Genomic DNA, 24,413 nt, shown 5'->3' on the forward strand with positions numbered 1-24,413 from the left:
TGTCCCAGGTAGGTAAAACACTAAGCAGAATTCACAATTACAGTTACAGTTCAAATATCCTGTCTGACTCTCTAACTATGGAATCTATCTTCAACAATTTGTATTTATATAGTGTTTTAATAAGATGTCCCAAGGTGCTTCACAGAAGCATTATAAAGAAACGTTAAATAACGAAGCATATGAATGAGATAGATGAACAAAAACGGAGAAGTTTTCAGGAATAGTCTGAAAGCAGGAACGAGAGCCACAAACATTTGGGAAAATTAGGGCCTAGGCAGTTGAAGGCAAGGTGATTAAATGAGGTTGGTTGAGAGTCCAGAATTTGAGAAACATGGATACCTCCCAATGTTATGAGGTTGAAAATATTACACGGAGATGGAGGTCACATGATTGTGGAGGGATTTTAAACCCAGGCTTAATTTTATTAAAATCAAAGACGATGTCAAATCTGAGATCAAATCTCCATTTTCATAGTCCTGGTTGTTCCGGATTACTTATTTCCGGTTTGTTACGTTTAATTCACCTCGTGGAAAATGACCACAATGATAACATCTAAATGCTGTCACTACTTCTCGGGTTTTGCTGAAATAATCACAACCAATGAGGCTGCCAAGATTAAAAGTCCACTCACTGGATGTGTATTTTGAATTATGCGGTTGCGTTTTGAGGAGGGACGGTCTGAGTGCTGCCGAGACCCGTAGTCAGACAGTCAGTGGAACAATGTCGGAGGAGGGCTCGGAAAGTTCTTCACAGGCAGTGACCATGGCTGATGTACAGCAGCTGGTGAAAAAGAAAGATGCCATTGAGGCTCAGATCAAAGCTTACTATGATATTTTGGAGGGGGTGAGTACTAGAAGGCTGTCTTGGGTGTACAATACCATCAGGAATAGAGCAGTTCTCACAGCTGGGGCTGGATGGCTGTTGTCAGGCTGTGGCAGCAGTTGTTGATAATGTCCTTCACACAAACATAGACCCCCTTTAAACCAACCAAACTCGGGGAAAAGAAAACTGTCTTCAAATAGAAACAACTACCTCCAACTGAATAACAACCCTGGCTTAGACAATTGCTTCAATACACTGAAATGAACCAAATATCTTCCTGATCACATTCAGGTTTCAGAATTTTATTAGTTAGTACCATTCTTCTGCACTTTGGGAAGGTACGAGCTTTTCCCATTCATGTCACTGGTGAAGTTTGGAAAACAGGTGATTGAGGGACTACACTTCCTCAGTGACACACTCCCTTTATGTTCTTTGTTATTGCTGCTAGATGGGGATTATCATCCATTTCTGCATCATACTTTTGTGCGAGGGGTCACGATAGAGTCACACACTTCCTGTGGTGGGAGCCGTGTGTTCTGAACGTTCACGTGTGGCTGGGGAGGGGGGATTTTCTCTCATCATCTCATGATAATGCAGCCTTTTTATAGCTGCTTCGCTTAACTTGAACATGTCAAAGAAGGCCTTTCCCAGGCGTAGGGATCATCCAGCACACTAAGTATTATGGGAATTAAGGGGCATGCCTGAATATGAGTTGCTGTGACTGCGGAAGTCTGAGGCACTCATTTTCCCTTGCATTAAATCTGGCCGGCAGCAAAACAAATTATAAATCTGCAAACGTTAGTGATGGGGAGCACGGTGACTAGCACTGTGCCTCACAGCGCCAGAGACTCGGGTTCAATTCCCGCCTCAAACGACACTCTGTTAAGTTTGTACATTCTCCCCGTGTCTGCATAGGTTTCCTCCGGGTGCTCCCGTTTCCTCCCACAGTCCAAAAATGTGCAGGTTAGGTGGATTGGCCATGCTAAATTTCCCATAGTGTTAGGTGAAGGGGTAAATGTAAGGGAATGCGTCTGGGTAGGTTGCGCTTCGGTGGGTCGGTGTGGACTTGTTGGGCCAAAGGGCCTGTTTCCACACTGTAAGTAATCTAATCTAATTACGAGGTGTGTAAATGATTCCAGAATCATTTACTTTCAACATAATAGCACGAGTAGAAGCTGGAAATATGATTGCCAACTCCATATCGAACAGTTAACATAGTATCAATGACATATTTTGACAGTTTTGGGATTTTAAGGTCTTTATTGATCTAATTTTCCACTCTGAAGTAAAGACTAGGTAAGATGTTTCTAGCCCATTACATATCAGCCATGACCAGATAAACTAATGGACATTTAAATTCTAGACACAGGCCAAGAAATGGCACTGGAGAATTTAATGAATCTAATCTCTGTATCTAATGGATTTGAGAAGTGGGTCTGGGTGGATTACTCTTTGGAGAGTCGGTGTGGACTTGTTGGGCCAAATGGCCTGTTTCCACACTGTTGGGAATCTAATCTATTTTAAGAGAGCTGCCAAGATAGTGGATGCATTGATTTTTGATAATCTAGAATTGTTTAGTTTCTAGACAGTTCCCAAATAATTGACATTTGGAAATATAATCAGCTTTGTAAGATAAGAGAGAGTTCCCAGTTTGCTCTCTATCGACCAGTTAGCCTAACAAGTAGAAGACAAAATACCGTATTGTCAAAGATATGGTAACAGGGCTGTTAGGAAATCCTATTGTGATTAAGATGAATTAATCTAGGAAAGGGTTTGACAGATATGTTAAATGTATTTTTGTAACCAGGAAGGTGGATAAGAGAGAACCAGTAAATGTGGTGAATTTGAATCTTTAGAAGCATTTGAAAATGTGTTACACAGGGGTTATTGTGAAAAAATAGAAGTTGTAATTTGGTGTAATATACTAGCATGGACTAAAGATTTATTAATAGATAAAAACAGAATAAAATAGAGTACAGCATGGAAACAGACCCTTCGGTCCAACTCATCCATGCCGACCAGATATCCAAATCCAATCTAGTCCCACCTGCCAAACCCAGCCCATATCCCTCCAAATCCTTCCTATTCAGATACCTATCCAAATGCCTCTTAAATGTTGGAATTGTACCAGGCTCCACCACTTCCTCTGGCAGCTCATTCCACACCTGTACCACCCTCCGTGTGGAAAAGGTTGCCCCTTAGGTCTCTTTTATATCTTTCCAGTCTCACCTTAAACCTATGCCCTCTAGTTCTGGACTCCCTGACCCCAGGGAAAAGGCTTTGCCTATTTACCCTATCCATGCCCCTCATAATTTTGTAAGCCTCTATAAGGTCACTCCTCAGCCTCTGACACTGCAGGGAAAACAGCCCCAGCCTGTTCAGCTTCTCCCTATAGCTCAAATCCTCCAACCCTGGCAACATCCTTTGTAAATCTTTTCTGAACCCTTTCAAGTTTCACAACATCTTTCCGATAGGAAGGAGACCAGAATTGCACGCAATATTCCAACAGTGGCCTAACCAATGCCCTGTACAGCCGCAACATGACCTCCCAACTCCTGTACTCAATACTCTGACCAATAAAGGAAAGCATACCAAATGCCTTCTTCACTATCCTATCTACCTGCGACTCCACTTTCAAGGAGCTATGAACCTGCACTCCAAGGTCTCTTTGTTCAGCAACACTCCCTAGGACCTTACCATTAAGTGTATAAGTCCTGCTAAGATGGCATTGTGTTGGAGTGTTATGACTAATAGGACATGACAAAAAAAATCAGTACTTGGGCCTCAACTATTTGCACACTAGATTTATAATTTAGATGAGGGGAGAGGGTGTAATGTAAGTTTGTGGACTATACGCAACTATAATTTGGGAAGAAAGTGGTGAGAAAGTTACAAGAAGGCTACCGAGGAAGAAAATCACCGGGTGAGTAGAAAGGAGCTTGACAGCCTGAACACAAAGTGGCAAAGTGTAGAGTATTACTTAGGTCAAACAATTTTGAATGGAGCTTAAAAATGTGTTGCTGGAAAAGCGCAGCAGGTCAGGCAGCATCAAAGGAACAGGAGAATCGACATTTCGGGCATAAGCTTCTCCTGTTCCTCTGATGCTGCCTGACCTGCTGCGCTTTTCCAGCAACACATTTTTAAGCTCTGATCTCCAGCATCTACAGTCCTCACTTTCTCCCAGTTTTGAATGGAGAAAAGCTGGGAAATGTTTACATTCAGAGAGACCTAGTGTTGTACATTTAATCACAGAACATTAACATGAAATATACAGCAAGTATTTAGGAAGGGGGTGGTATCTTAACAGGCACAAAATATTTTTCAAGGGCTCTGAGATTAGAGAAACACCTTTTTGGTTTTTGAGGGCTATGTTTTAGATTTCAAAAACATTTTTTTTCATTCTCACTAACTCATTTGCTAGATCATGTAGTCACATTAGTAACAAAATCTGCTGCATTGGTATTGATTGCATGAGATATTTGGATTGTCTCCGAAGCAGAATTAGAAAAATTCATTGATATCCACAAATTATCAACCCTCCAGTGAACATTAAGATGCAACACACGAGGAAATTATTAATTTCCAACACACCACAGCATTTAAATTACAATATAATAGGCAGTAGCAAACAAATTGTTTTCCAAAATAACTGACAATTTTACACATAAAACATCATCACCCGAGTCAGAGCTTCCGTCAATTGATGAGGTCACAGCTTATGCTTATCCATCCGTAAACAAAGCTGGAAGATTTTAACCAGGCATTTAATAGTTTTATAAAACCTTTCACATTAACTACACTTTTACCCAGTATGGTAACTTCTGAGTTTATGTAGCAGAAAACTAAATTCCAAGTTCATTTGCAGGGAATTCATTATCTCAGTAATATCATGCTTTCCTGACTCAGTCAGCTGAGCGTTTCTTTGTTCACAAGTCAAAAACAGTACTTTCTCCTTTGTAGCCTCCCTGCCCCTATCTCTTTACTGCAATCTCACCCTGACCCCTCTTGAAATCTGAACTACTGCCTCACAATTGCCACCTGTTTTCCTAACGGCTCACTTCTCCTTGAACCACAGACTTCTTCTCTCCCATGTTTCTTTTGATAGGTTCATTAATTAATTCAGAATGGTTTTCCCTCTGGTTGCCTATGTGGTTGAATTTTCATGGGTGTTTTGGGATTTTTACTGTTATATCAGGTCTTAAAAGAGGGATGTTAGCTTTTATCACATAGGGATTAGTGTTTAAGAGTTAATAAGCCTTACCATGATTGTACAGGGCATTAGTGAGCCATATTTGGTGGACTGCGCGTAGTTTGGTTACCTTTATCTAAGGAGGGACATCCTTGCCCTAGTGGGAGAGCAATAAGCATTTATTCAATTGGACTACACAAAAATGAGGAGAGATTGAATGATCAAGGTTTGTATATATCCTAATGTTTACAAGAATGGGAGGTGATCTATTAAAATTGAAACTTTTGAAACTATTGAGAGGTTTGATAGGGTATGTAAAGAAAATGTTTCTGCTGTCTGGTGAACCTGGCACACAGGCTCACTGTCTCAGAATAAGGGGCTGCTAATTTGGGACTGAGGTGAGGATAAATATCTTCACTAAAAATCATGGGAATCTTTTGGAATTTTCTATTCCAGAGAGCTGTAGATATTTAGTTTCTCCGTATGTTCAAAATCAGTAGAGTTTGCATGTTAGGAAAAGGTAGAGTTGAAGTAAAAGATCAGCGATGATCTTGCTGAATGGTGGACCAGGCTTAAAAAAACTAAATGATCTACTTCTGTGCAAAACAAAATAAATTAATAAAATAAAAACACAAGATGTATGAAACTTGTCAAACTCGGCACATTGGAGTTCTGTACTGTCATTTGAGTAACGTGATGGTGTAATCAAACACTAGAAAACATAATGCATCCAGTTTCTGACATACCAAACCCAGTAGTTTACTTTGATTATATCAATTCTTGATTCAGACACCTGTTTAAATGCATCAGTTTTCATTGTATTGTGCAGCAGTACATTTTATAGCTCACATCATTGAATAATTTGTTTGTTCAGCAAAATGAAGTGTTTGAGTAAATTTTTAAGCCATGAAAATTTGTTTATGCCTTACATTGGTATGAATTAGAATTAAATCATAAAATCATAGAATGATGCAGCACATAAAGAGACAGTTCAACTAGTTGTACAACAAAAGCCCTTTAAAGCTTTCTCATTAAACCTGCTCCCCTCCTCTTGCTCCAAAGCCCTGTAAATAAAATATTCTATTACTTAACCAATTGATTTTTGAATGGTACTATTTGAATTTGTTTCCATCACACTTTCAGACTGTTACAAAAGTCCCTTTGTCTCTTTGGCTTATTTGCCAATCAGCTTTACGTTTGGTAGTGCATGTTATTTTTGGTCATTAAGGTTGAACACCACAGAAAAGGAATAAAACAAACCTGAAAAAAAAGTTTTCAAGTATTTCCTTTGCATTTTTACACTAATTGAAGCATTTGAACCTGTGACTTTCAGCAAAATAAAGCTGGAATGGATGAGCCTTTAGTTGATGTTGAAGGATATCCTCGAAATGATATTGATGTTTATGAAGTTCGAACAGCTCGACATAATATAATTTGTAAGTAATATTGATACATTTAGAAAATGTTGTAATGTATTAATATGGAAATAATGCTTCAAGCAGCAATGTTCATGTTTCAGTGCAATTCAAAAATGATACTCTAAAGTTGACAATTCTTTTAATAGACTAATTCAAATTAGAATGATAGTGCATTTAGATTTGTCAACCTCATAAGTGACCTTTTCTGGATTTCATTGAGGGAGGGAAGGAATAAATGAGGCAGTGAAAAGAAACAAATTTTGTTATAATTATATTTTGGCACATTTTTGCTTTTGTCAAGTTGAGACATAAGTGTGTAAAAATTGAACAGTTTTGAAACTTTGCCTCAGCAATAAAAGCCCAGATGCACAATCCTTCATTTTATGTGAAAGTTTTCAGTCTGTATTTTTCTTCATCTCCCATTGATGGCTCACCTGAAGTAAGGAAATCCAAGCAAGCCTAAAACTATGGATTAGGGGCTCTTGTGGCCCAGTGGTTATATCCTGAATTATATGCCAGGAGACTCTGGTTCAAGTCCCACCTGCTCCAGAGGTGAGAATTAACATCTCTCAACAGGGATTACAAATCCTCTCCAAATTCTGAAGGTATTACGGTGCCCAGTTACGTCTCTAGCTATATCTAAATATGCTGCAAATTTTTCTTGTTTTTTGTAAGGCCTACAAAATGACCATAAAGCCTTAATGAAACAAATTGAGGAAGCACTCCATCACCTACATGCACGTGACCGGGAGAAGCATAGACTGGATGAGGCAGAGGTGCATCCTGAAGTAATGGAACAGGAGAATAGTTTACCAGCTGCTTTTGCCAAAGTAGACACTGTTAGTCCAGGTTCACCTGCCCATATTTCGGTAAGTACAAATCTAAGTAAGTAAATTTTTGTACCTAAGTTATTGCTAATATGTTGTGGTTCTGTTTGCCGAGCTGGAAGTTTTTGTTGCAAACGTTTCGTCCCCTGGCTAGGCGACATCATCAGTGCTTGGGAGCCTCCTGCGAAGCGCTTCTTTGATGTTTCCTCCGGTGTTTATAGTGGTCTGTCCCTGCCGCTTCCGGTTGTCAGTTTCAGCTGTCCGCTGTAGTGGTTGGTATACTGGGTCCAGGTCGATGTGTTTGTTGATTGATTGAGTTTATGGATGAATGCCATGTCTCTAGGAATTCCCTGGCTGTTCTCCGTCTGGCTTGCCCTATGATAGTAGTGTTGTCCCAGTCGAATTCATGTTGCTTGTTGTCTGCGTGTGCCTGGTCAGCTATATAAAGCAGATAAATTCATTTAATAACTAAGTGCAGCCTTTAAATGATATCCTAACTTTTCAGTTGAGGACAATATGTATTTTGCATGAAAATTATAATGTTTTCTTATTACGATGTTCATAATTTTTCCCAAAACAGAAAAATAGAATATTTATTACCAAGTTGACTTTGGATCCATAAGGAGTTTTGAGGTCATAAGGTCTTTTTTTTTTAAAAAAATCAGATCTTGAAAAACTGGGAGCCAGTATACAGAGACTCCTTCAGGATAGAATATAGACACCTGGAAATAGCACAAATGTGAAGTTCTTTGAGATTAGCCAGGAGAGTATTAGAGCTGAGAAAGCCATTGATGATAAGAATTTCAGCAGTTGATTGGCTGAGGCAGGAATGTGTGGGAAGCACTGCTCGTGGACAGATTTTAGGGATTCAGGAATAACTTGAAACAGAATTTCCGGCTTTTGTAAACTATTTGTTTATAATTGAACTGCTGTTTAATTTCTGATTATTGGTAATTCTAGGATATTAATTGCAGAAGGGGGAATAGGGAGATGCTATCAAAGGGCAGTAGCTTGAATTTCCCTTTGATATGCAATGATAGTGTCGCAGATGGTTGTTGCCTGCCAGTAATCAGCCCAAAGCTGTTAGAAGTGGTACTGATCATTGTGCGATCATCAGTAAACTCAGACCTTTATGTGGATAGGTCATTGATGCAATAGCTGACAATTGTTGTGCGAGGACACTATATTTGAGGAACTCCTGCACTGATATTTTGGGCCTGAGATGATTGAATTCTGTAACCATCTTCCTCCTTTGATGGGTATGACTCCAACCAGTGGAAAGTTTCTCCCCGATTCCCAGTTTTACTAGGATTCCTTGATGTGACATTCAGTCAAATGCTGCCTCAGTGTCAAGGGCAGTCACTCTCTCACCTCACCTCGCCTCACCTCACGAGTTTTGCTCTTTTGCCCATGTTTGGACCGAGGCTACAATGACAGGTCATCAGGGGCTGGATAGTTCTCATGAAACCAAAACTGAACATCATTGAGCAGGTAATTACAAAGTAAATACTGATTGATAATGTCCCCTTGACATCCCTGGATTTCAGCAGCATGTTAGTGGAAACTGACTCCTTGGGCTGAATTTTCCTTTTTATTTTGGCTAAATGTCATTTTTGTGGACATTATTGGGGTGTTTCAGCCGTGGCCTATGGTGACTCTTCTCATGCAGCCTCCTATTACTCACCTCATCAGTTATGCCTTCAGGCTTTATAGCTCCCTTCTAATTCAATCATGTGACAGCAGAGGTGAAGGGGCTTGCCCCAACTAGTTTATCACCTGGACCTGGGAGAGTTATAAGTGACGTGAAATTAGCCAATGATTCCAAGTACTTGGAATTAAGTGGTTGCTGCTTTCTAGTGAGAATTTCATCAAGCTATTGAAGCTTTTTAAGAGGAGAAGAGTACCTTATTTTTCTTAATGTTGAGAATTAGATTTTCTTCGTTCTCCCTGTATTTTCCAAATTTCTCATTATTGTCTGTGCTGTTTTTGAATGATGTTGACAAGGCAGAATATGAAAGGTGTGAAACAGCAGGAATTGAGGAAAAAAAAAATCAGAACCGGAATCTATCCATCTTTCCTTAACATTCAGCATGAGATTCAGTGAAAGTAATGTCCTCCGAACATGCTGGTGGTCCAATTGACCAGAAACTGAACTAAGTCCGCTATCTAAATAGCCAAAAGAGCAGATTAGAGGTTGGGAATGCTGCAATGAGTAACTCACTTCCCAGTTCCCAAATTCTGTTCACTATTGAGAAGGCACAACTCACGAGTGTGTTGAAATACTCTCCCCTTGTCTGAATGAGTGCATCTCCAGAAACTCAACACCAATGGTAACGAATGAGGGTGATAGGCGCCAACAGTTGAACTCCATTTTAAAATATTTTGAGGATACAAATTTTTGCAAAATAAATTACAATATGTTTTGAAAAAGAAGGCAATTTTATTTTGCACACTGTTTCTCTTTTCTTCTAGGGTTTGCAAGTTGGTGATGAAATTATAGAATTTGGTTCAGTAAATACTGAAAACTTTCAAAACTTGCAAAATATTGCCACAGTGGTGCAGCACAGTGAAGGGGTGAGTGACATGCTTGTGGAAAACACTGTTTTTGTTTATTTTTGACCGTATGCTGAAGAAATTTAGTGTTTCAATTTAGTTTTTCTTGAACTTATTGCTGTTTCCTAACCATATTTCAGATTTAATAAGAACCTTTTTAGATTCCAGCATAGTTTTTATAGTGTTGGTATCATCTGCACCTTAGAGTTTTCAAAGATGTATCCTGAAATTTTGTTCCCGTTTTCAACTTTTGTCTGAACCTGCATCATTATCTGGATAAAGGGAAGGGTCAAGCTTGTCTGTGACTAGTTCTCTCTATTCAGCTAGCATTTTGCGTAACCAGTGATTTCAGAATATATCTGGAAATTTTATCTGGAAATCTCTCACCACCTGCTTTACTGCAAATTGCTCACTTTGTCAATTCCTCTTCCCCTTCAGCCTTCAATGCACATACCCGCCAAAAAAATAGGCTGTCAATATTCAAAACTTGTTGAAGAGAGATGTGGCCACAGCTCAAGGTGTTTAAAATTATGAAAACATAAGACAAAGCAAATAGCAACTACCTGTACGTGTGGACATTGAGAAGCCTAGATTCAGGACATGTCGCTATGGTTAAGCACAAGATTTTTGATAGCAAGCAGAATCTTTTTTTTTTGTACAGACCAATGAGACTGTAATTCACTACTGGAGTTCACAACTGAAGCAAACACGGTATCAACGTTTAACAAATGTTGGTGCTGGACGTTAAGATGCAAGAGATGGTCTTTTCCTTCCTAAAGTATTATTGTGACACCTCTGCCGATTAAAGCCTTGGGTTCAAAAATCATCTACAGAGAAAGCAATGCTGATAGACTATCACTCCCTTAGTACTGTACAATTTGCTAGAGTGGAACTTGAACCTATCCTTTCCGATTCAGGAGCAAGAGTGTCAGTTTTAAATGCAAACAGAATAACATGGTTTTCACGGACTAGATGCTAGTGATATAAATGGGACTCTGTTGAATACTATTGACTTTTCAGCAAACCTTAAAAATGTACTTCATTGATGGGATTGCTGATGTTAGGATAAGATAAAGTGCAGTCCTATTTACTGACTCAAGTGTAAGATGTGGCATCCTCATCAACATTCCGCTGTCAACCAATACCAGATGATCTTATGGAGTTTTGCTGGTTTCAAAATGACTGCTGTGTATGCCAATGTAACAGTTAGTACATATTAAAATAATGCATTATATTTAAAGTACTTTGAAATATCCTTGGATAACATAATAAAGGTGAAGTCCTAGAGGACCACACGACTGCTGTCTTACTAGAGAGACAACTGTGGGGAGTCTAACCTGAGGGTCAACACATGTCGGGTGAGGTTGAGAAGACAGGATCTTTCTGGAGACCTCAGTTGGAACAGGAGTTGAACCTGTGCTTGTGGTGATCACTCTCCATTGCTAATTAGACAGCTAGTAACTGAGCTAACCAACCCCCATCAAGTCATCACAGTAAGTGTGGATTTAAACTGGTTTTTTGTTTTGGCTTACTGAAGTAATGTATTTCCTTGCAGAATCCTTTAAACATAACAGTTATTCGAAATGGACAAACTGTACATATGAGTCTCACACCTCAGCGATGGAGTGGAAGAGGATTATTAGGGTAGGTTTCACTGTATTGGAATGACTGAGAAACTTTCAAGAAAACCTCAGTTTCTGCAGAACACCTTGCCATCTTTGATTTTAAAAATAAAATTCCTGTTCTGTATCTGTGGGCAGTATTGGAAAACAACAACTGTTTATAATTTCTATTTTTTTTAAACAAGTGTGTTTTCAGTCTATTTTATTTCTTTGCTATCTGATATTATTGTGAAGCTTTTTGTTGAACTTGATAGCACAGTTTAATAACATTGCTTCGTTCTAAGACATAAATTTGCTTGGGGGGGGTCAAAGTAAAATAATATTCTGAAATTATCTTTCAGTTGATTTGTTTTACAAGATATAATGACTTAAAACTTCAATCTCGACTGGAATCCCCTTCCCCAACAAAGATCAGACAACAATTTGCCCACTTATCTTTTAAAAAGGCTTTCTGGCTCACCACCTGGGCCAGGAACTTTCCTATCTAAAGCAGTTCGGTCTAGTCCAGCAATCTTCACAGCAGGAAAGTGGTTTGGTGCTGAAGCCACCACCTCTGTTTGCAGCAATAGCTGCCATATCCTAAAGCTACTTTTTCAATTGTTGAGAGAAGATGAATTTATATGCAAAATGAAGGGGTAGGGTGACAACTGGTTGGGATGATAGGATCAAGTTTAGGGTGGTGCTGGAAAAGCAAAGCAGGTCAAGCAGCATCCGAGGAGCAGGAAAATCGATGTTTCAGGCAAAAGTCCTTCATCAGGAATGAGATTGGGAGCCTCTGGATGGAGAGATAAATGGGAGGGAATTGGGGCGGGGGAAGGTAGCTGAGAGTGCAATAGGTGGTTGGAGGTGTGGGTAAAGGTGATAGGTCAGAGAGGAAGGTGGAGCGGATACGTGGGAGGGAAGATGGACAGGTGATGAGGACTGTGCTGAGCTGGGAGGTTGTAAGTGGGGTAAGGTGGGGGGAGGGGAGGGGAAATGAGGAAACATTGATGCCCTGGGGTTGAAGGGTATGAGGTGGAAGATGAGGCGTTCTTCCTCCAGGTGTCAGGTGGTGAGGGAGTGGCGATGGAGGAGGCCCAGGACTTGCAGGTCCTTGGCAGAATGGGAGGGGGAGTTGAAATGTTCGGCCACTGAGTGGTGCGGTTGATTAGTGTGGGTGTCCCGGGATGTTCTCTGAAGCGCTGTGCGAGAAGTCGTCCGTAGAGGAGACCGCATCAGGAGCAACAGATACAATAATTGACATTGTGGAAGTGCAGATGAAACTTTGGATGTGGAAGGCTCCTTTTGAGGCCTTGGATTAGGTGATGGGGGAGGTGTGGGTGCAGGTTTTGCGATTCCTGCAGTGGCAGGGGAGGGTGGGTTGTAGGGGGCGCGTGGATCTGACTAGGTAGTTGCAGAGGGAACAGTCTTTGCGGAAAGCGGATAGGGGTGGGGAGGGAAATTATATCCCTGTTGGTGGGGTGCATTTGAAGGTAGTGGAAATGTCAACAGATGATCCTATTTACGTGAAGGTTGGTAGGGTGGAAGGTGTGGACTGGGGGGGGGTTTGAGGGTGGAGGTGCGGGACGTGGATGAGATGCATTGGAGGGCATCTTCAACCACATAGGAGGGGAAATGTCGGTCTTGAAAGAAGGAGCTCATCAGGTGTGTGTTCTATGGTGGAACTGGTCCTGCTGGGAGCAGATGCAGCAGGGTAAGAGGAATTGGGAATACGGCATAGCATTCTTTGCAGTAGGTAGGGTGGGAGGAGATGTAATCCAGGTAGCTTTGGGAGTCGGTAGGTTTGTTTTTAAAAAAAAAAAGTCAGTGTTGAATCTGCCATCATTGATGGAAATGGAAAGGTCCAGGAAGGAGATGGAGGTGTCAGAGATGGTCTAGGTGAAGTTAAGCTCAGGGTGGAATGTGTTGACCAAGTCAGTTTACTGTTCAACCTCCTCATGGGAACACGAGGTGGCCCTGATGCAGTCATCAATGTAGAGGAGGAAGAGGTGGGGAGTGGTGCCGGTGTAACTCCGGAACATAGACTGTTCCACGTAGCCGACAAAGAGACAGGCATAGCTGGGGCCCAAGCGGGTATCCAGGGCTACCCCTTTTGTCTGGAGGAAGTGGGAGTATTGGAAGGAGAAATTGTTGAGGCTGAAGACCAGTTCAGCCAAACGAATGAGAGTATCAGTGGAAGGGTACTGGTGGGGATGTCGGGAGAGGAAGAAACTGAGGGCTTGGAGGCCCTGGTCATGATGGATGGAGGTGTAGAGGGACTGGATGACTGTCGTGAAGATGAGGCATTTGGGGGCCAGGGAAACGGAAGTGTTGGAGGAGGTGGAGAGCATGGGTGGTGTCCCGAATGTATGTGGGGAGTTAAGGGACTGGGGGGACAGGACAGTATCGAGGTAGGTAGAGATGAATTTGGTGGGGCAGGAGCAGGCTGAGACAATGGGTCGGCTGGGGTGGTCAGGCTTGTGGATCTTGGGTAGGAGGTAGAATCAGGCGGTACGGGGTTCTTTTAACTATGAAGTTGGTAGCTGGGGGTGGGAGGTCCCCTGAAGTGATGAGGTTGTGTATGGTCTGGGAGATGCTGGTTTGGTGATGGGGTGAGGGGTCATGGTCGGCAGGGGGTAGGAGGAGGTGTCTTCGAGTTGGCGTCTGGCTTCAGCAGTGTAGGGGTCAGTGCGCCAAACTACCACTGCACCCCCTTTATCCACTGATTTGATGGGGAGGTTGGGGTTGGAGCAGAGGGAGTGGAGGACTGCACGTTGTGAGGGTGAGAGGTGGTAGAATGTCAGGCAGGTGAGGGGAGACTCCACTCAGATGGGGACCTTTCTCGGATGATTCAGGATGTTGTATAATTGCCTGTCAGAAATTTTAACTGCATCAGAAATTCCTCATGGTCCCAGAGTACAACTCCAGTCTCCGCTTCAGCAACAACTATCTTCCTTTTGGAAGTGTTAGGCCAGTATTTTCAAATAAGTATCTGAAATCAATAGCAGTAGAATTTGACCATTCTGAAGTGTATTTTTGATTTACAGATTCATTGACCAAGTTAAAGAAAATTACTTGTCAATTGAAAGAAAAGTTTCAATTTTACAAACTAGAATTGTTTCTTAAATATACTGATGCTAGTAAGTCCTGCCTGAGTATCTTGTGCATAGGGATATGCCTGTACTGTCCAGTACCTAAGTAACTATAGGTATATGGAAATGTGCCTATAATATTTCCTTGTGATCTGAACTAAAAATGTCTCTAGTATGTGTGCTCGTTAAGTCTTGTCAGTAAACCTAAAGAAACCTTTAGTAAGAAAAGGCCTCACGCTAATAGTCAATTGATTTATTTCACATCAAACGAACAAATAGACCAACCATTAGATTCAGTTTGTTTATTATGACACAAATAATACTACTTGAATTAGGTACACTTCTCCACATCAGTGAGTTGTATTTCAGCACTTAAACAAGAGTTGTGCTGCTTTGCTAATTTTGAGCCTAGTGAATGCTTGCCCTAGCAACCTTCTGTTTGAACACAACTGAGAGTCTCTCTTTGCCTACATTTCTTTCATCTGACCTTGTTCATAACCAAACAAGAAGAAAAGCATTTTCAGAGTTTGTGTTTGTTGATTAGCTGAGAAATACTTTATTTCCCCACAGAATGTAAATAATGTCAAAGCTAACCTAGTAGTATTTAAATTGCCTCTTGCCAAAGTACCTTTCTCAACTAATGTGAACACACTAGAATTGCAAAGCCAAAACTTAAAAATAGCTTATTCACCTGAAATTAACCACTGCATGATATTGAGAGTCATTTGTGGATAGGGAGCTGGTTAAAGAATTGGAGAACACATCCCCAACACATCCTTTCTTAATGACTGTGAATATCAGGGCAAACAATAGCAAGATACTCCATTTAATATGAATTAATATTAAATAGGGCACCTTTTATTCCAATTAGAAACCTGATTTCAAACTTATTATTGCTGTGTGCATTTCCCAGATGTCAGGAAATATGGCAAGTAAGGAGAAGTAGGATGTGCTGATTCTGCAAGATATGAGTTCATTTCACTGCTTGGAGGCCAGAAAGAACAGATATGCTCACTAGGACCTTTGCAGAAAGCCTTCAGCCTATCCTCTCACAGTCACTTTCTGTCCATTTGTCTTCCTGCTTTGATTGTGGTTCCTTCTCCGACTCTTTCTCTGCCTGTGTTTCTGTGTGAAGGAAGCAGCATGCCCAGGTGAAGGAAGCAGCAATGACGGTCTCCGGCTACAGCTTCCCTCCTGCCTCCTCGGATAGGTATCATAGTCCATGCTGATACTGTGCCTTTGGCCCTTCAATATGACTCAACATTTGCAAGTTACATATCACCAGGTGGATTGTCATGTATTTTGATGCATTTTCCCTCTGTTATTGAGGGCATTTAATATTTCAATGGAATATAATTTAAATCTATTTCTCTTTCCCCAGGTGTAATATTATTCCTTTGCAGCACTAAAGGTTGTTGATTCAGCATGAGAAAACCTTCACATACTGCAAAATGCTCACACCACAGCAACGTGAAATTGGAGCAAATCTGGACATTGGAACATTACAGCTCCCTATTTCAAGCAAAGTTATTTAAAGCAAAGTATTTATTTAGTTTGATTAGTTTCTATGGAAAGATTTTTTTTCTCCATTTCGTTTTCAGATTAAATTTAAATCCTTTCATAATTTACCATCATGTCATTCATCAACTGAGACTGTCACAGCCTTTGTTGCTATGATATGCAACCGATATATCAATGGGTGAAAGGTTGAATTGATTTTGCTTGCTCTTTATTTCTAAGCTCAGTTGTATTGATTTCAAATTAAAGATATTATGGAAAACATTTGCTGATTTGTAGGGATTGTTGGTATAATACCTGCTTTGGGAATAGGTCAAATGCATAGTTGAGTATACAAGGGTCTTCAATATGCATAACAAATTGCAGATGCTGTGTCTAAGAAAAATAGAAATATGTAGTTAGTGAGCTTTCTTGTGTTAACATCACGAATGTCTGAAGTGACTTTTTTTATACAGGTTCAATTATTTTTCTGAATCTTTACAATTTCAAAATACTGAATATTGATTTGTATTTTATTGAAATATACAAGCAGTTCATGAATAAAATAAATTTATTTTGTGACAAGTATGCTGGTATTTACTATAAAAGTTTTGTTTGAAGTAATATGAGATTCATATGTTTGATAGAATTAAAGATAATGTCACTGTGGTTACATGTTGGTTTTTTTGTTTTTTCCTAGGAAAAAATATTGTTTGCATGTTTATGTAAAAACTGTACTGGGAATGGGATGGACTTTTGTATTGTGCTATTTGGACCAGATTCTAATCCAGGAAAAACCTATACAGGTCGTTCTGCATGTTTTGTAAATGCAAATTCACTATAACACAATCCACAAATTGTGGGCACTGTTTCTAAAGAGCAAACTTTTAAAGCATGTGTTGGTTATAACGTGATTCCAGCCCCCTTAATTTAAATAGTGCTGCTATTATGCGATTTTCTTATAACACAGGGTTGCACGAGAATGGAACTACCATGTTATAGCAAAACCGACTACTTAATTCACCACCCCATCATGATGAACAATGAATATATAATCTGCATGTAACAGAATAAAGCTCTCAAACATATATTGACAAACCAAAACTCTAATTGAGTATCTCTTTGTTACTTGCAAATGGTGTTTGTTATTCAATCCATGGAATCTGTGTTGGCTATCTTTTAGGAGTGATCCAGCTAGTCCTGTTTTCTTCCTCTTTTTTGTTTCTTTTTCCCTGCAATTTTTTTCTCCTTCAAATATTTATCCAGTTTCCCTTTTGCAAGCTACTATTGAATCTCTATCTGCGAATCGGAGATTTTGTGCAAATCTAATTACTCATTGTGTGGATGTTTTCTTCATGTCATCTTAATGTCACAAAATAACTGCAATTTCTGATCACATCTTTCCTCAAATTTCTCCTCATACCTTCTGCCTGTTACTAGATTGTCTTAGAGGTACCAGGAGTTTTGTGGTGCCACCAATCTCAATAAATCCATTTTAAAATATATATTCTATATTTTGCAGTGATTAAATAATGAATTGCTTTATTTGAGTTCATGGGAATATTTACTATTTCAGAAATAAAAAAAAAATCACAAGTGTTTCTATAACTGAATGCGATTAATAATTGCTGTGGTTCTGTTCGCCGAGCTGGAAGTTTTTGTTGCAAACGTTTCGTCCCCTGTCTAGGTGACATCCTCAGTGCTTGGGAGCCTCCTGTGAAGCGCTTCTGTGGTGTTTCCTCCGGCATTTATAGTGGCCTGTCCCTGCCGCTTCCGGTTGTCAGTTTCAGCTGTCCGCTGTAGTGGCCGGTATATTGGGTCCAGGTCGATGTGTTTGTTGATGGAGTTTGTGGATGAGTGCCAAGCTTCTAGGAATTCCCTGGTTGTTCTTTGTTTCGCTTGCCCTATAATGGTAGTGTTGTCCCAGTCAAATTCATGTTGCTTGTCGTCTGCGTGTGTGGCTACTAGGGATAGCTGGTCGTGTCGTTTCGTGACTAGTTGATGTTCGTGGATGCGGATCGTTAGCTGTCTTCCTGTTTGTCCTATATAGTGTTTTGTGCAGTCCTTGCATGGGATTTTGTACACTACATTAGTTTTGCTCATGCTGGGTATCGGGTCCTTCGTTTTGGTGAGTTGCTGTCTGAGAGTGGCTGTTGGTTTGTGTGCTGTTAAATGTCCTAGTGGTCGCAGTAGTCTGACTGTCATTTCAGAGATGTTCTTGATGTATGGTAGTGTGGCTAGTCCTTTGGGTTGCGGCATGTCCTCGTTCTGTTGACAGAGGATGTCACCTAGACAGGGGATGAAATGTTTGCAACAAAAACTTCCAGCTCGGCGAACAGAACCACAGCAACAAACACCCGAGCTACAAATCTTCTCACAAACTTTGCGATTTAATAATATTGAAAAATAAATCTGAAGTGCTTCTAACTAATCGTAGTTCAATTGCTTAATAAATTGCCTGACTAAATCATTAGACTCTTGTAACGGGGACGGTGACTATTTGTATTTGAGCTGATACCAAATCTTGGTGGGGAGAAGCATTGTTCAACTTAGTCCCATGCCTCAGCTCTTTCCAATACCCCTGCAAATGAGTCCTCTTTGAATCTGTTGCCTTTTGAAAGTTTTCATGATGTTTGCTTCCATCCTTTCAAGTAGTGTATTCCGGATCTAAATGTTCCTTGAGGGGGGAGAAAAAGTAATTCTGTTTCCTCTTTTCATTTGCTCCAAGGAGAACAACCCTGTAATGCCTTGCAGTGTACTTGAGAAAATATCTCAGTCATTTTAACTTGACATTTCATCTATGAAATTTCACATTTAACAAAGACAGCATACCAGGGCCAATGGATGTTTCTGTGGAGTCCACAACTGACAGTTGTAAAAATGACCAGTTAGTTTGTTTTGATGGAGTTACTTTATTCATTCCGGCGATATGGACTTCACTGGCTGTGGTCAGCATTTACTGTCCACCTATAATTGCCATGGAGAAGGAGGTGGTGAGCAATCTTGGAAACTTGTGCATCTAATTGATCAGGTAGACAGTCTCAGCTTAACTTTAAAAATGTGTTGCTGGAAAAGCGCAGCAGGTCAGGCAGCATCAAAGGAACAGGAGAATCGATGTTTCGGGCATAAGCCCTTCTTCAGGAATGAGGAGGGTGTGCCAAGCAGGCTAAGATAAAAGGTAGGGAGGAGGGACTTGGGGGAGGGGCATTGCAAATACGATAGGTGGAAGGAGGTTAAGGTGAGGGTGATAGGCCGGAGAGGGGGTGGGGGCGGAGAGCTCAGGAAGAAGATTGCAGGTCAAGAAGGCGGTGCTCAGTCTGAGGGTTGGGACTGAGAAAAGGTGGGGTAGGGTAAATGAGAAAGCTGGAGAAATCTGCATTCATCCCTTTTGGTTGGAGGGTTCCTAGGCAGAAGATGAGGCGCTCTTCCTCCAGGCCATGTCTGACGATGGAGGAGACCAACGACCTGCATGTCCTTGGTGGAGAGGGAGGGGGAGTTAAAGTGTTCAGCCACGGGGCGGTTGGGTTGGTTGGTGCGGGTGTCCCAGAGGTGTTCTCTGAAACATTCCGCAAGTAGGCGGTCTGTCTCCCCAATGTATAGGAGGCCACATCAGGTGCAGCGGATGCAGTAAATGATGTGTGTGGAGGTGCAGGTGAATTTCTGACGGATATGGAAGGATCCCTTGGGGGGAGGTGTGGGCGCACGTTTTGCATTTCTTGCGGTTGCAGGGGAAGGTGCTAGGACTGGAGGTTGGGTTGGTGGGGGATGTGGATCTGACGAGGGAATTGCGGAGGGAGTGGTCTTTCCAGAACGCTGATAGGGGTGGGAAGGGAAATATATCCTTGGGGGTGGGGTCTGCTTGGAGGTGGTGGAAATGATGAAGGATGATACAATGTATCTGGAGGTTGGTGGAATGGTAGGTGAGGACTAGTGGGGTTCTGTCCTGGTGGCGATTGGAGGGGCGGGGTTCAAGGGCGGAGGAGCGGGAAGTGGAGGAGATGCAGTGGAGAGCATCGTCAACCACTTCCGAGGGGAAATTGCGGTCTTTGAAGAAGGAGGCCATCTGGGTTGTTCAGTATTGGAATTGGTCCTCCTGGGAGCAGATGCGGCGGAGGCGAAGGAATTGGGAATATGGGATGGCGTTTTTACAGGGGGCAGAGTGGGAGGAGGTGTAATCTAGGTAGCTGTGGGAGTCAGTCGGTTTACAGTAAACATCCGTGTTGAGTCGGTCGTCCGAGATAGAAATGGAGAGGTCTAGGAAGGGGAGGGAGGAGTCTGAGACGGTCCAGGTAAATTTGAGGTCGGGGTGGAAGGTGTTAGTAAAGTGGATGAACTGTTCAACCTCCTCGTGGGATCACGAGGTAGCGCCAATACAGTCATCGATGAAACGGAGGAAAAGGTGGGGGGTGGTGCTAGTGTAGCTGCGGAAGATGGACTGTTCCACATATCCAACAAAGAGGCAGGCATAGCTGGGGCCCATACGGGTGCCCATGGCTACTCCTTTGGTTTGGAGGAAGTGAGAGGATTGGAAAGAGAAGTTGTTCAGAGTGAGGACCAGTTCAGTCAGTTGAAGGAGGGTGTCAGTGGAAGGGTACTGGTCGGTTTGGCGGGAAAGGAAGAAGTGGAGAGCTTTGAGGCTTTCATGATGGGGAATGGAGGTGTATAGGGACTGGATGTCCATGGTGAAGATAAGGCGTTGGGGACCGGGGAAGTGAAAATCATGGAGGAGGTGGAGGGCGTGGGTGGTGTCCCGATGTGGCCTCCTATAAATTGGGGAGACAGGCCGCCTCCTTGTGGAACTTTTCAGAGAACACCTCTGGGACACCCGCATCAACCAACCCACGCCCCGTGGCTGAACACTTTAACTCCCCCTCCCACTCCGCCAAGGACATGCAGGTCTTTGGCCACCTCCATCGCCAGACCATGGCAACACAACGCCTGGAGGAAGAGCGCCTCATCTTCCGCCTAGGAACCCTCCAACCACAAGGGATGAATGCAGATTTCTCCAGCTTTCTCATTTCCCCTCCCCCCACCTTTTCTCAGTCCCAACCCTCAGACTCAGCACTGCCTTCTTGACCTTCAATCTTCTTCCTGACCTCTCTGCCCCCACCCCCTCTCCGGCCTATCACCCTCACCTTAACCTCCTTCCACCTATCGTATTCCCAACGCCCCTCCCCCAAATGCCTCCGCCCTACCTTTTATCTTAGCCTGCTTGGCACACCCTCCTCATTCCTGAAGAAGGGCTTATGCCCGAAACGTAGATTCTCCTGTTCCTTTGATGCTGCCTGACCTGCTGCGCTTTTCCAGCAACACATTTTTAAGCTCTGATCTCCAGCATCTGCAGTCCTCACTTTCTCCTAGGTCTCAGTTTAACTCCTGTTCTAAAAGATGCATATCAGAAAATGCATTACTCAGAGTGTGACATTGATGCGTTAGTCAAGATAATGCCCTATATCCCCCTGGGGCAGCATGATGGCTCAGTGGTTAGCACTGCTGCCTCATAGCACCAGGTTCAATTCCACTCTCCAGCCCTTCTCCAAATGGAGTTTGCACTTTCCCCCCATATCTGTGTGGATTTTCACCATGTGCAAGCTAGGTTGATTGGCCATGTTAACTTACCCATTGTATTCAGGGATGTTAGCCATGGGGATGAGTGGATGTGGGTGGGATGCCCTTTGGCAAGTCAGTGTGGACTTCTGGGGCCGAATGGCCTATTTCTACACTGTATGGATTCTAAATTTTGCTATCGGCAGTGAAGTGATGACAACTGCTGAGAAAAGCTGAACTGGAAACAGGACCCAAAACCATTCATAGCAGTTACAGTGTACAGTCAAAAATAATCGTTGTGTGAAGATCTGAGTATTAAACACTATGATAAGGTGACATATAAAGTTTATTAATTTGACCTAAGTCAAGTATTCTCATTTTAGTTTTATCTAAACTTGGTTACTTCTCATGAGTGTTTTCTTTAACTTACTATGTGAAAACGTTAAGATGCAAAATTCGCATCTTATCTTTCAAAAATGTCAGTACTTAACTCAAAACCTTTATAGCTAAAAATAAGTAAGCAATATTGAAACAGAGCCCCACAAAATATATTTGTATCTGCTGCATCCTATATCTGATTAACTTCAGCATGATCTATGCTTCCATTCTTTGTATTTGACAATTAATATTGGAAATTGGTTTATTATGCTACTTGGTTATATTTCTGAACTAATTTTATAATGTCTTTTCTGTGCCAATGTAGTGCATTCAATGGGCATCCTTTGCATCTAGTGTCAAAATAGTCAGTTTCCTAGCTTGTACTTGTTTGAAAGCCAACCTCCTGTAAATTTAAAGACAAGCAATTAAAATTATATGCCAAAGTCAAAACATATTTTGACAATTAGCTTGACCATAAACCATTGAAGCATCTTTGAATCTAATGTCGAAATGACAAAATAATTTTAGCATCTTTTGATTCTCCTTGATCTCCAAACAAGAAGCACATTCTAATTAAATCAGTATTTTAACACCGTGGACTCTAATGTCTTATTGAAGTTTGCTCCAGTTTGGATAAGTGGGATGTACTGATGTTGCCAGGGTTGGAGGGTTTAAGCTATGGGGAGAGACTGATTGGACGGTTTTCACTGGACTGAGGGGTAACCTTAGAGGAGAAAGTGAGGTCTGCAGATGCTGGAGATCAGAGCTGAAAATGTGTTGCTGGAAAAGCGCAGCAGGTCAGGCAGCATCCAGGGAACAGGAGAATCGACGTTTCGGGCATAAGCCCTTCTTCAGGAATGAGGAAAGTTTGTCCAGCAGGCTAAGATAAAAGGTAGGGAGGAGGGACTTGGGGGAGGGGCGTCGGAAATGTGATAGGTGGAAAGAGGTCAAGGTGAGGGTGATAGGTCAGACTGGGGTGGGGGCGGAGAGGTCGGGAAGAAGATTGCAGATTAGGAAGGCGGTGAATTCGATGGATTAGACTGAGACAAGGTGGGGGGAGGGGAAATGAGGAAACTGGTGAAATCCGAGTTCATCCCTTGTGGTTGGAGGGGTAACCTTACAAAGGCTTATAAAATCATGAGCGGTGTGGATAGGATAAATGGATAAGGTCTTTTCCCTGGGTTGGGGGAGTTCACAACTAGAGGGCATAGGTTTAGAATCAACGAGGTATAAACAATGACTGCAGATGCTGGAAACCAGATTCTGGATTAGTCGTGCTGGAAGGGCACAGCAGTTCAGGCAGAATCCAAGGAGCATAGGTTTAGGATGAGAGGGGAAAGTGTTAAAAGGGACCGAAGAGGCAACTTTTTCATGCGTGTATGGAATGAGCTGCCAGAGGAAGTGCTGGAGGCTGGTACAGTTACAACGTTTAAAAGGCATCTGGATGGGTACATGAAGATGAAAGGTTTAGAGGAATACGGGCCAAATGCTGGAAAATTGGACTTAATTTAGGATATCTGTTCGGCATAGACAAGTCAGACCAAAGAGTCTGTTTCCGTGCTGTATATTTCTGTGACTCTAAATACAGAACATCTTACTATAATCAATCATTCTTTTACTTGTTTGATAATACGTCAATATCCAACGAAAGTTTTTAAAAAAGGCTGAAGGGAATTGAATATGTATAAAGTAGATATGGTTGGTCAAATAACGTAAACAGCACGAGGTGACAGATTGCCATGAATCTTGATCTTGGGATGAAATCCGATCAATTGATCTCTATATATAAATGAACCAATCAGCAACGAAGAAATCATGAGATTGCCATCTGACCTGCAGCCATGGCAACTAGTTTATTGTTACCTGTATCCTAGCAACAGCAGTGAAGAGTCAAGCTGCCAGGCCTTGTCAAGACAGACTGGTGATTTTTAAATCCAAAGCTCAACGGGTAAGTGATAAATATTTGAAAGCAAGAGAGTATGGCACTTTTATTCTGTAATGGAATCATTTCCCATATTGCTCACTGAACTTGGTAGGCTTCAGTAGAGTGGCCCTTTCAATGCCTCACATTGGGGAATTAAAAATAACAGATATGTGTGCTGTTTCCTGTTTGGGTAATATTTTATTTTTCTTATCTTTTCTAAATTAAACCCATAAGGTGCCCCTTTTGAGAGAGAGTATAACTAATAAGAAATTGAGCCATAAAACAAAATAGGTATAACTGTAAATAATATTAATCTCCTAAAATGTCAATTATTGGCAGTTTGAAGTCTGGATCACAGGTATGGTTTTTGCTTAGTTTCATTCCAAGCTGGGGAATATGTGACTTTTAATGTGGGGAGATTGTTGTGCTGTAGTTCCCACGTGGTTCTGGTTGGTCAGGAAACTCACTTGCTACCTTCCATAGGCCTATTGGAAGATTTTCTGATTGAAATGAAGCCTGTTTACCCACATTACAGTGTACCTTCCATGACTAGCAAGTCCTGAGG

At 41.7% G+C, this 24,413-nt stretch overlaps 2 protein-coding genes across 4 annotated transcripts in view; both read left to right on the forward strand.

The window, feature by feature from the left end:
• Nucleotides 1–695: 695 nt before the first annotated feature.
• Nucleotides 696–17,103, forward strand: psmd9 (proteasome 26S subunit, non-ATPase 9). The gene is made up of 6 exons (XM_043715755.2): nucleotides 696–843; nucleotides 6,345–6,447; nucleotides 7,105–7,298; nucleotides 9,729–9,830; nucleotides 11,365–11,453; nucleotides 15,884–17,103. Exons 1-6 carry the CDS (start codon nucleotides 721–723, stop codon nucleotides 15,909–15,911), a joined length of 639 nt encoding a protein of 212 aa, XP_043571690.2. The 5' UTR covers nucleotides 696–720; the 3' UTR covers nucleotides 15,912–17,103.
• A 6,742-nt stretch (nucleotides 17,104–23,845) lies between these two features.
• The window catches only part of cfap251 (cilia and flagella associated protein 251), a 79,986-nt gene continuing 79,418 nt past the window's right edge, over nucleotides 23,846–24,413 (forward strand). For all 3 annotated transcript variants that reach the window (XR_015761301.1, XM_043715307.2, XM_088000309.1), the window contains exon 1: nucleotides 23,846–23,872. The gene's annotated coding sequence lies outside the window, so the exon portion shown is untranslated. The remainder of the gene's footprint in view (nucleotides 23,873–24,413) is intronic.

This window comes from Chiloscyllium plagiosum, unplaced genomic scaffold, assembly GCF_037043375.1.
Source record: "Chiloscyllium plagiosum isolate Xiang-an unplaced genomic scaffold, Cpla_swu_hap1 HiC_scaffold_24, whole genome shotgun sequence".
Lineage (NCBI taxonomy): Eukaryota > Metazoa > Chordata > Chondrichthyes > Orectolobiformes > Hemiscylliidae > Chiloscyllium > Chiloscyllium plagiosum.

What these genes read in the sequence shown, in the direction of transcription:
- psmd9 (XM_043715755.2), top strand. Translation starts at nt 721, where the DNA reads ATGTCGGAGGAGGGCTCGGAAAGTTCTTCACAGGCAGTGACCATGGCT. An exon ending in ACTATGATATTTTGGAGGGG is followed by an intron (nt 844 to 6,344) that starts GTGAGTACTAGA and finishes TGTGACTTTCAG; the next exon opens with CAAAATAAAGCTGGAATGGA. An exon ending in GTTCACCTGCCCATATTTCG is followed by an intron (nt 7,299 to 9,728) that starts GTAAGTACAAAT and finishes CTTTTCTTCTAG; the next exon opens with GGTTTGCAAGTTGGTGATGA.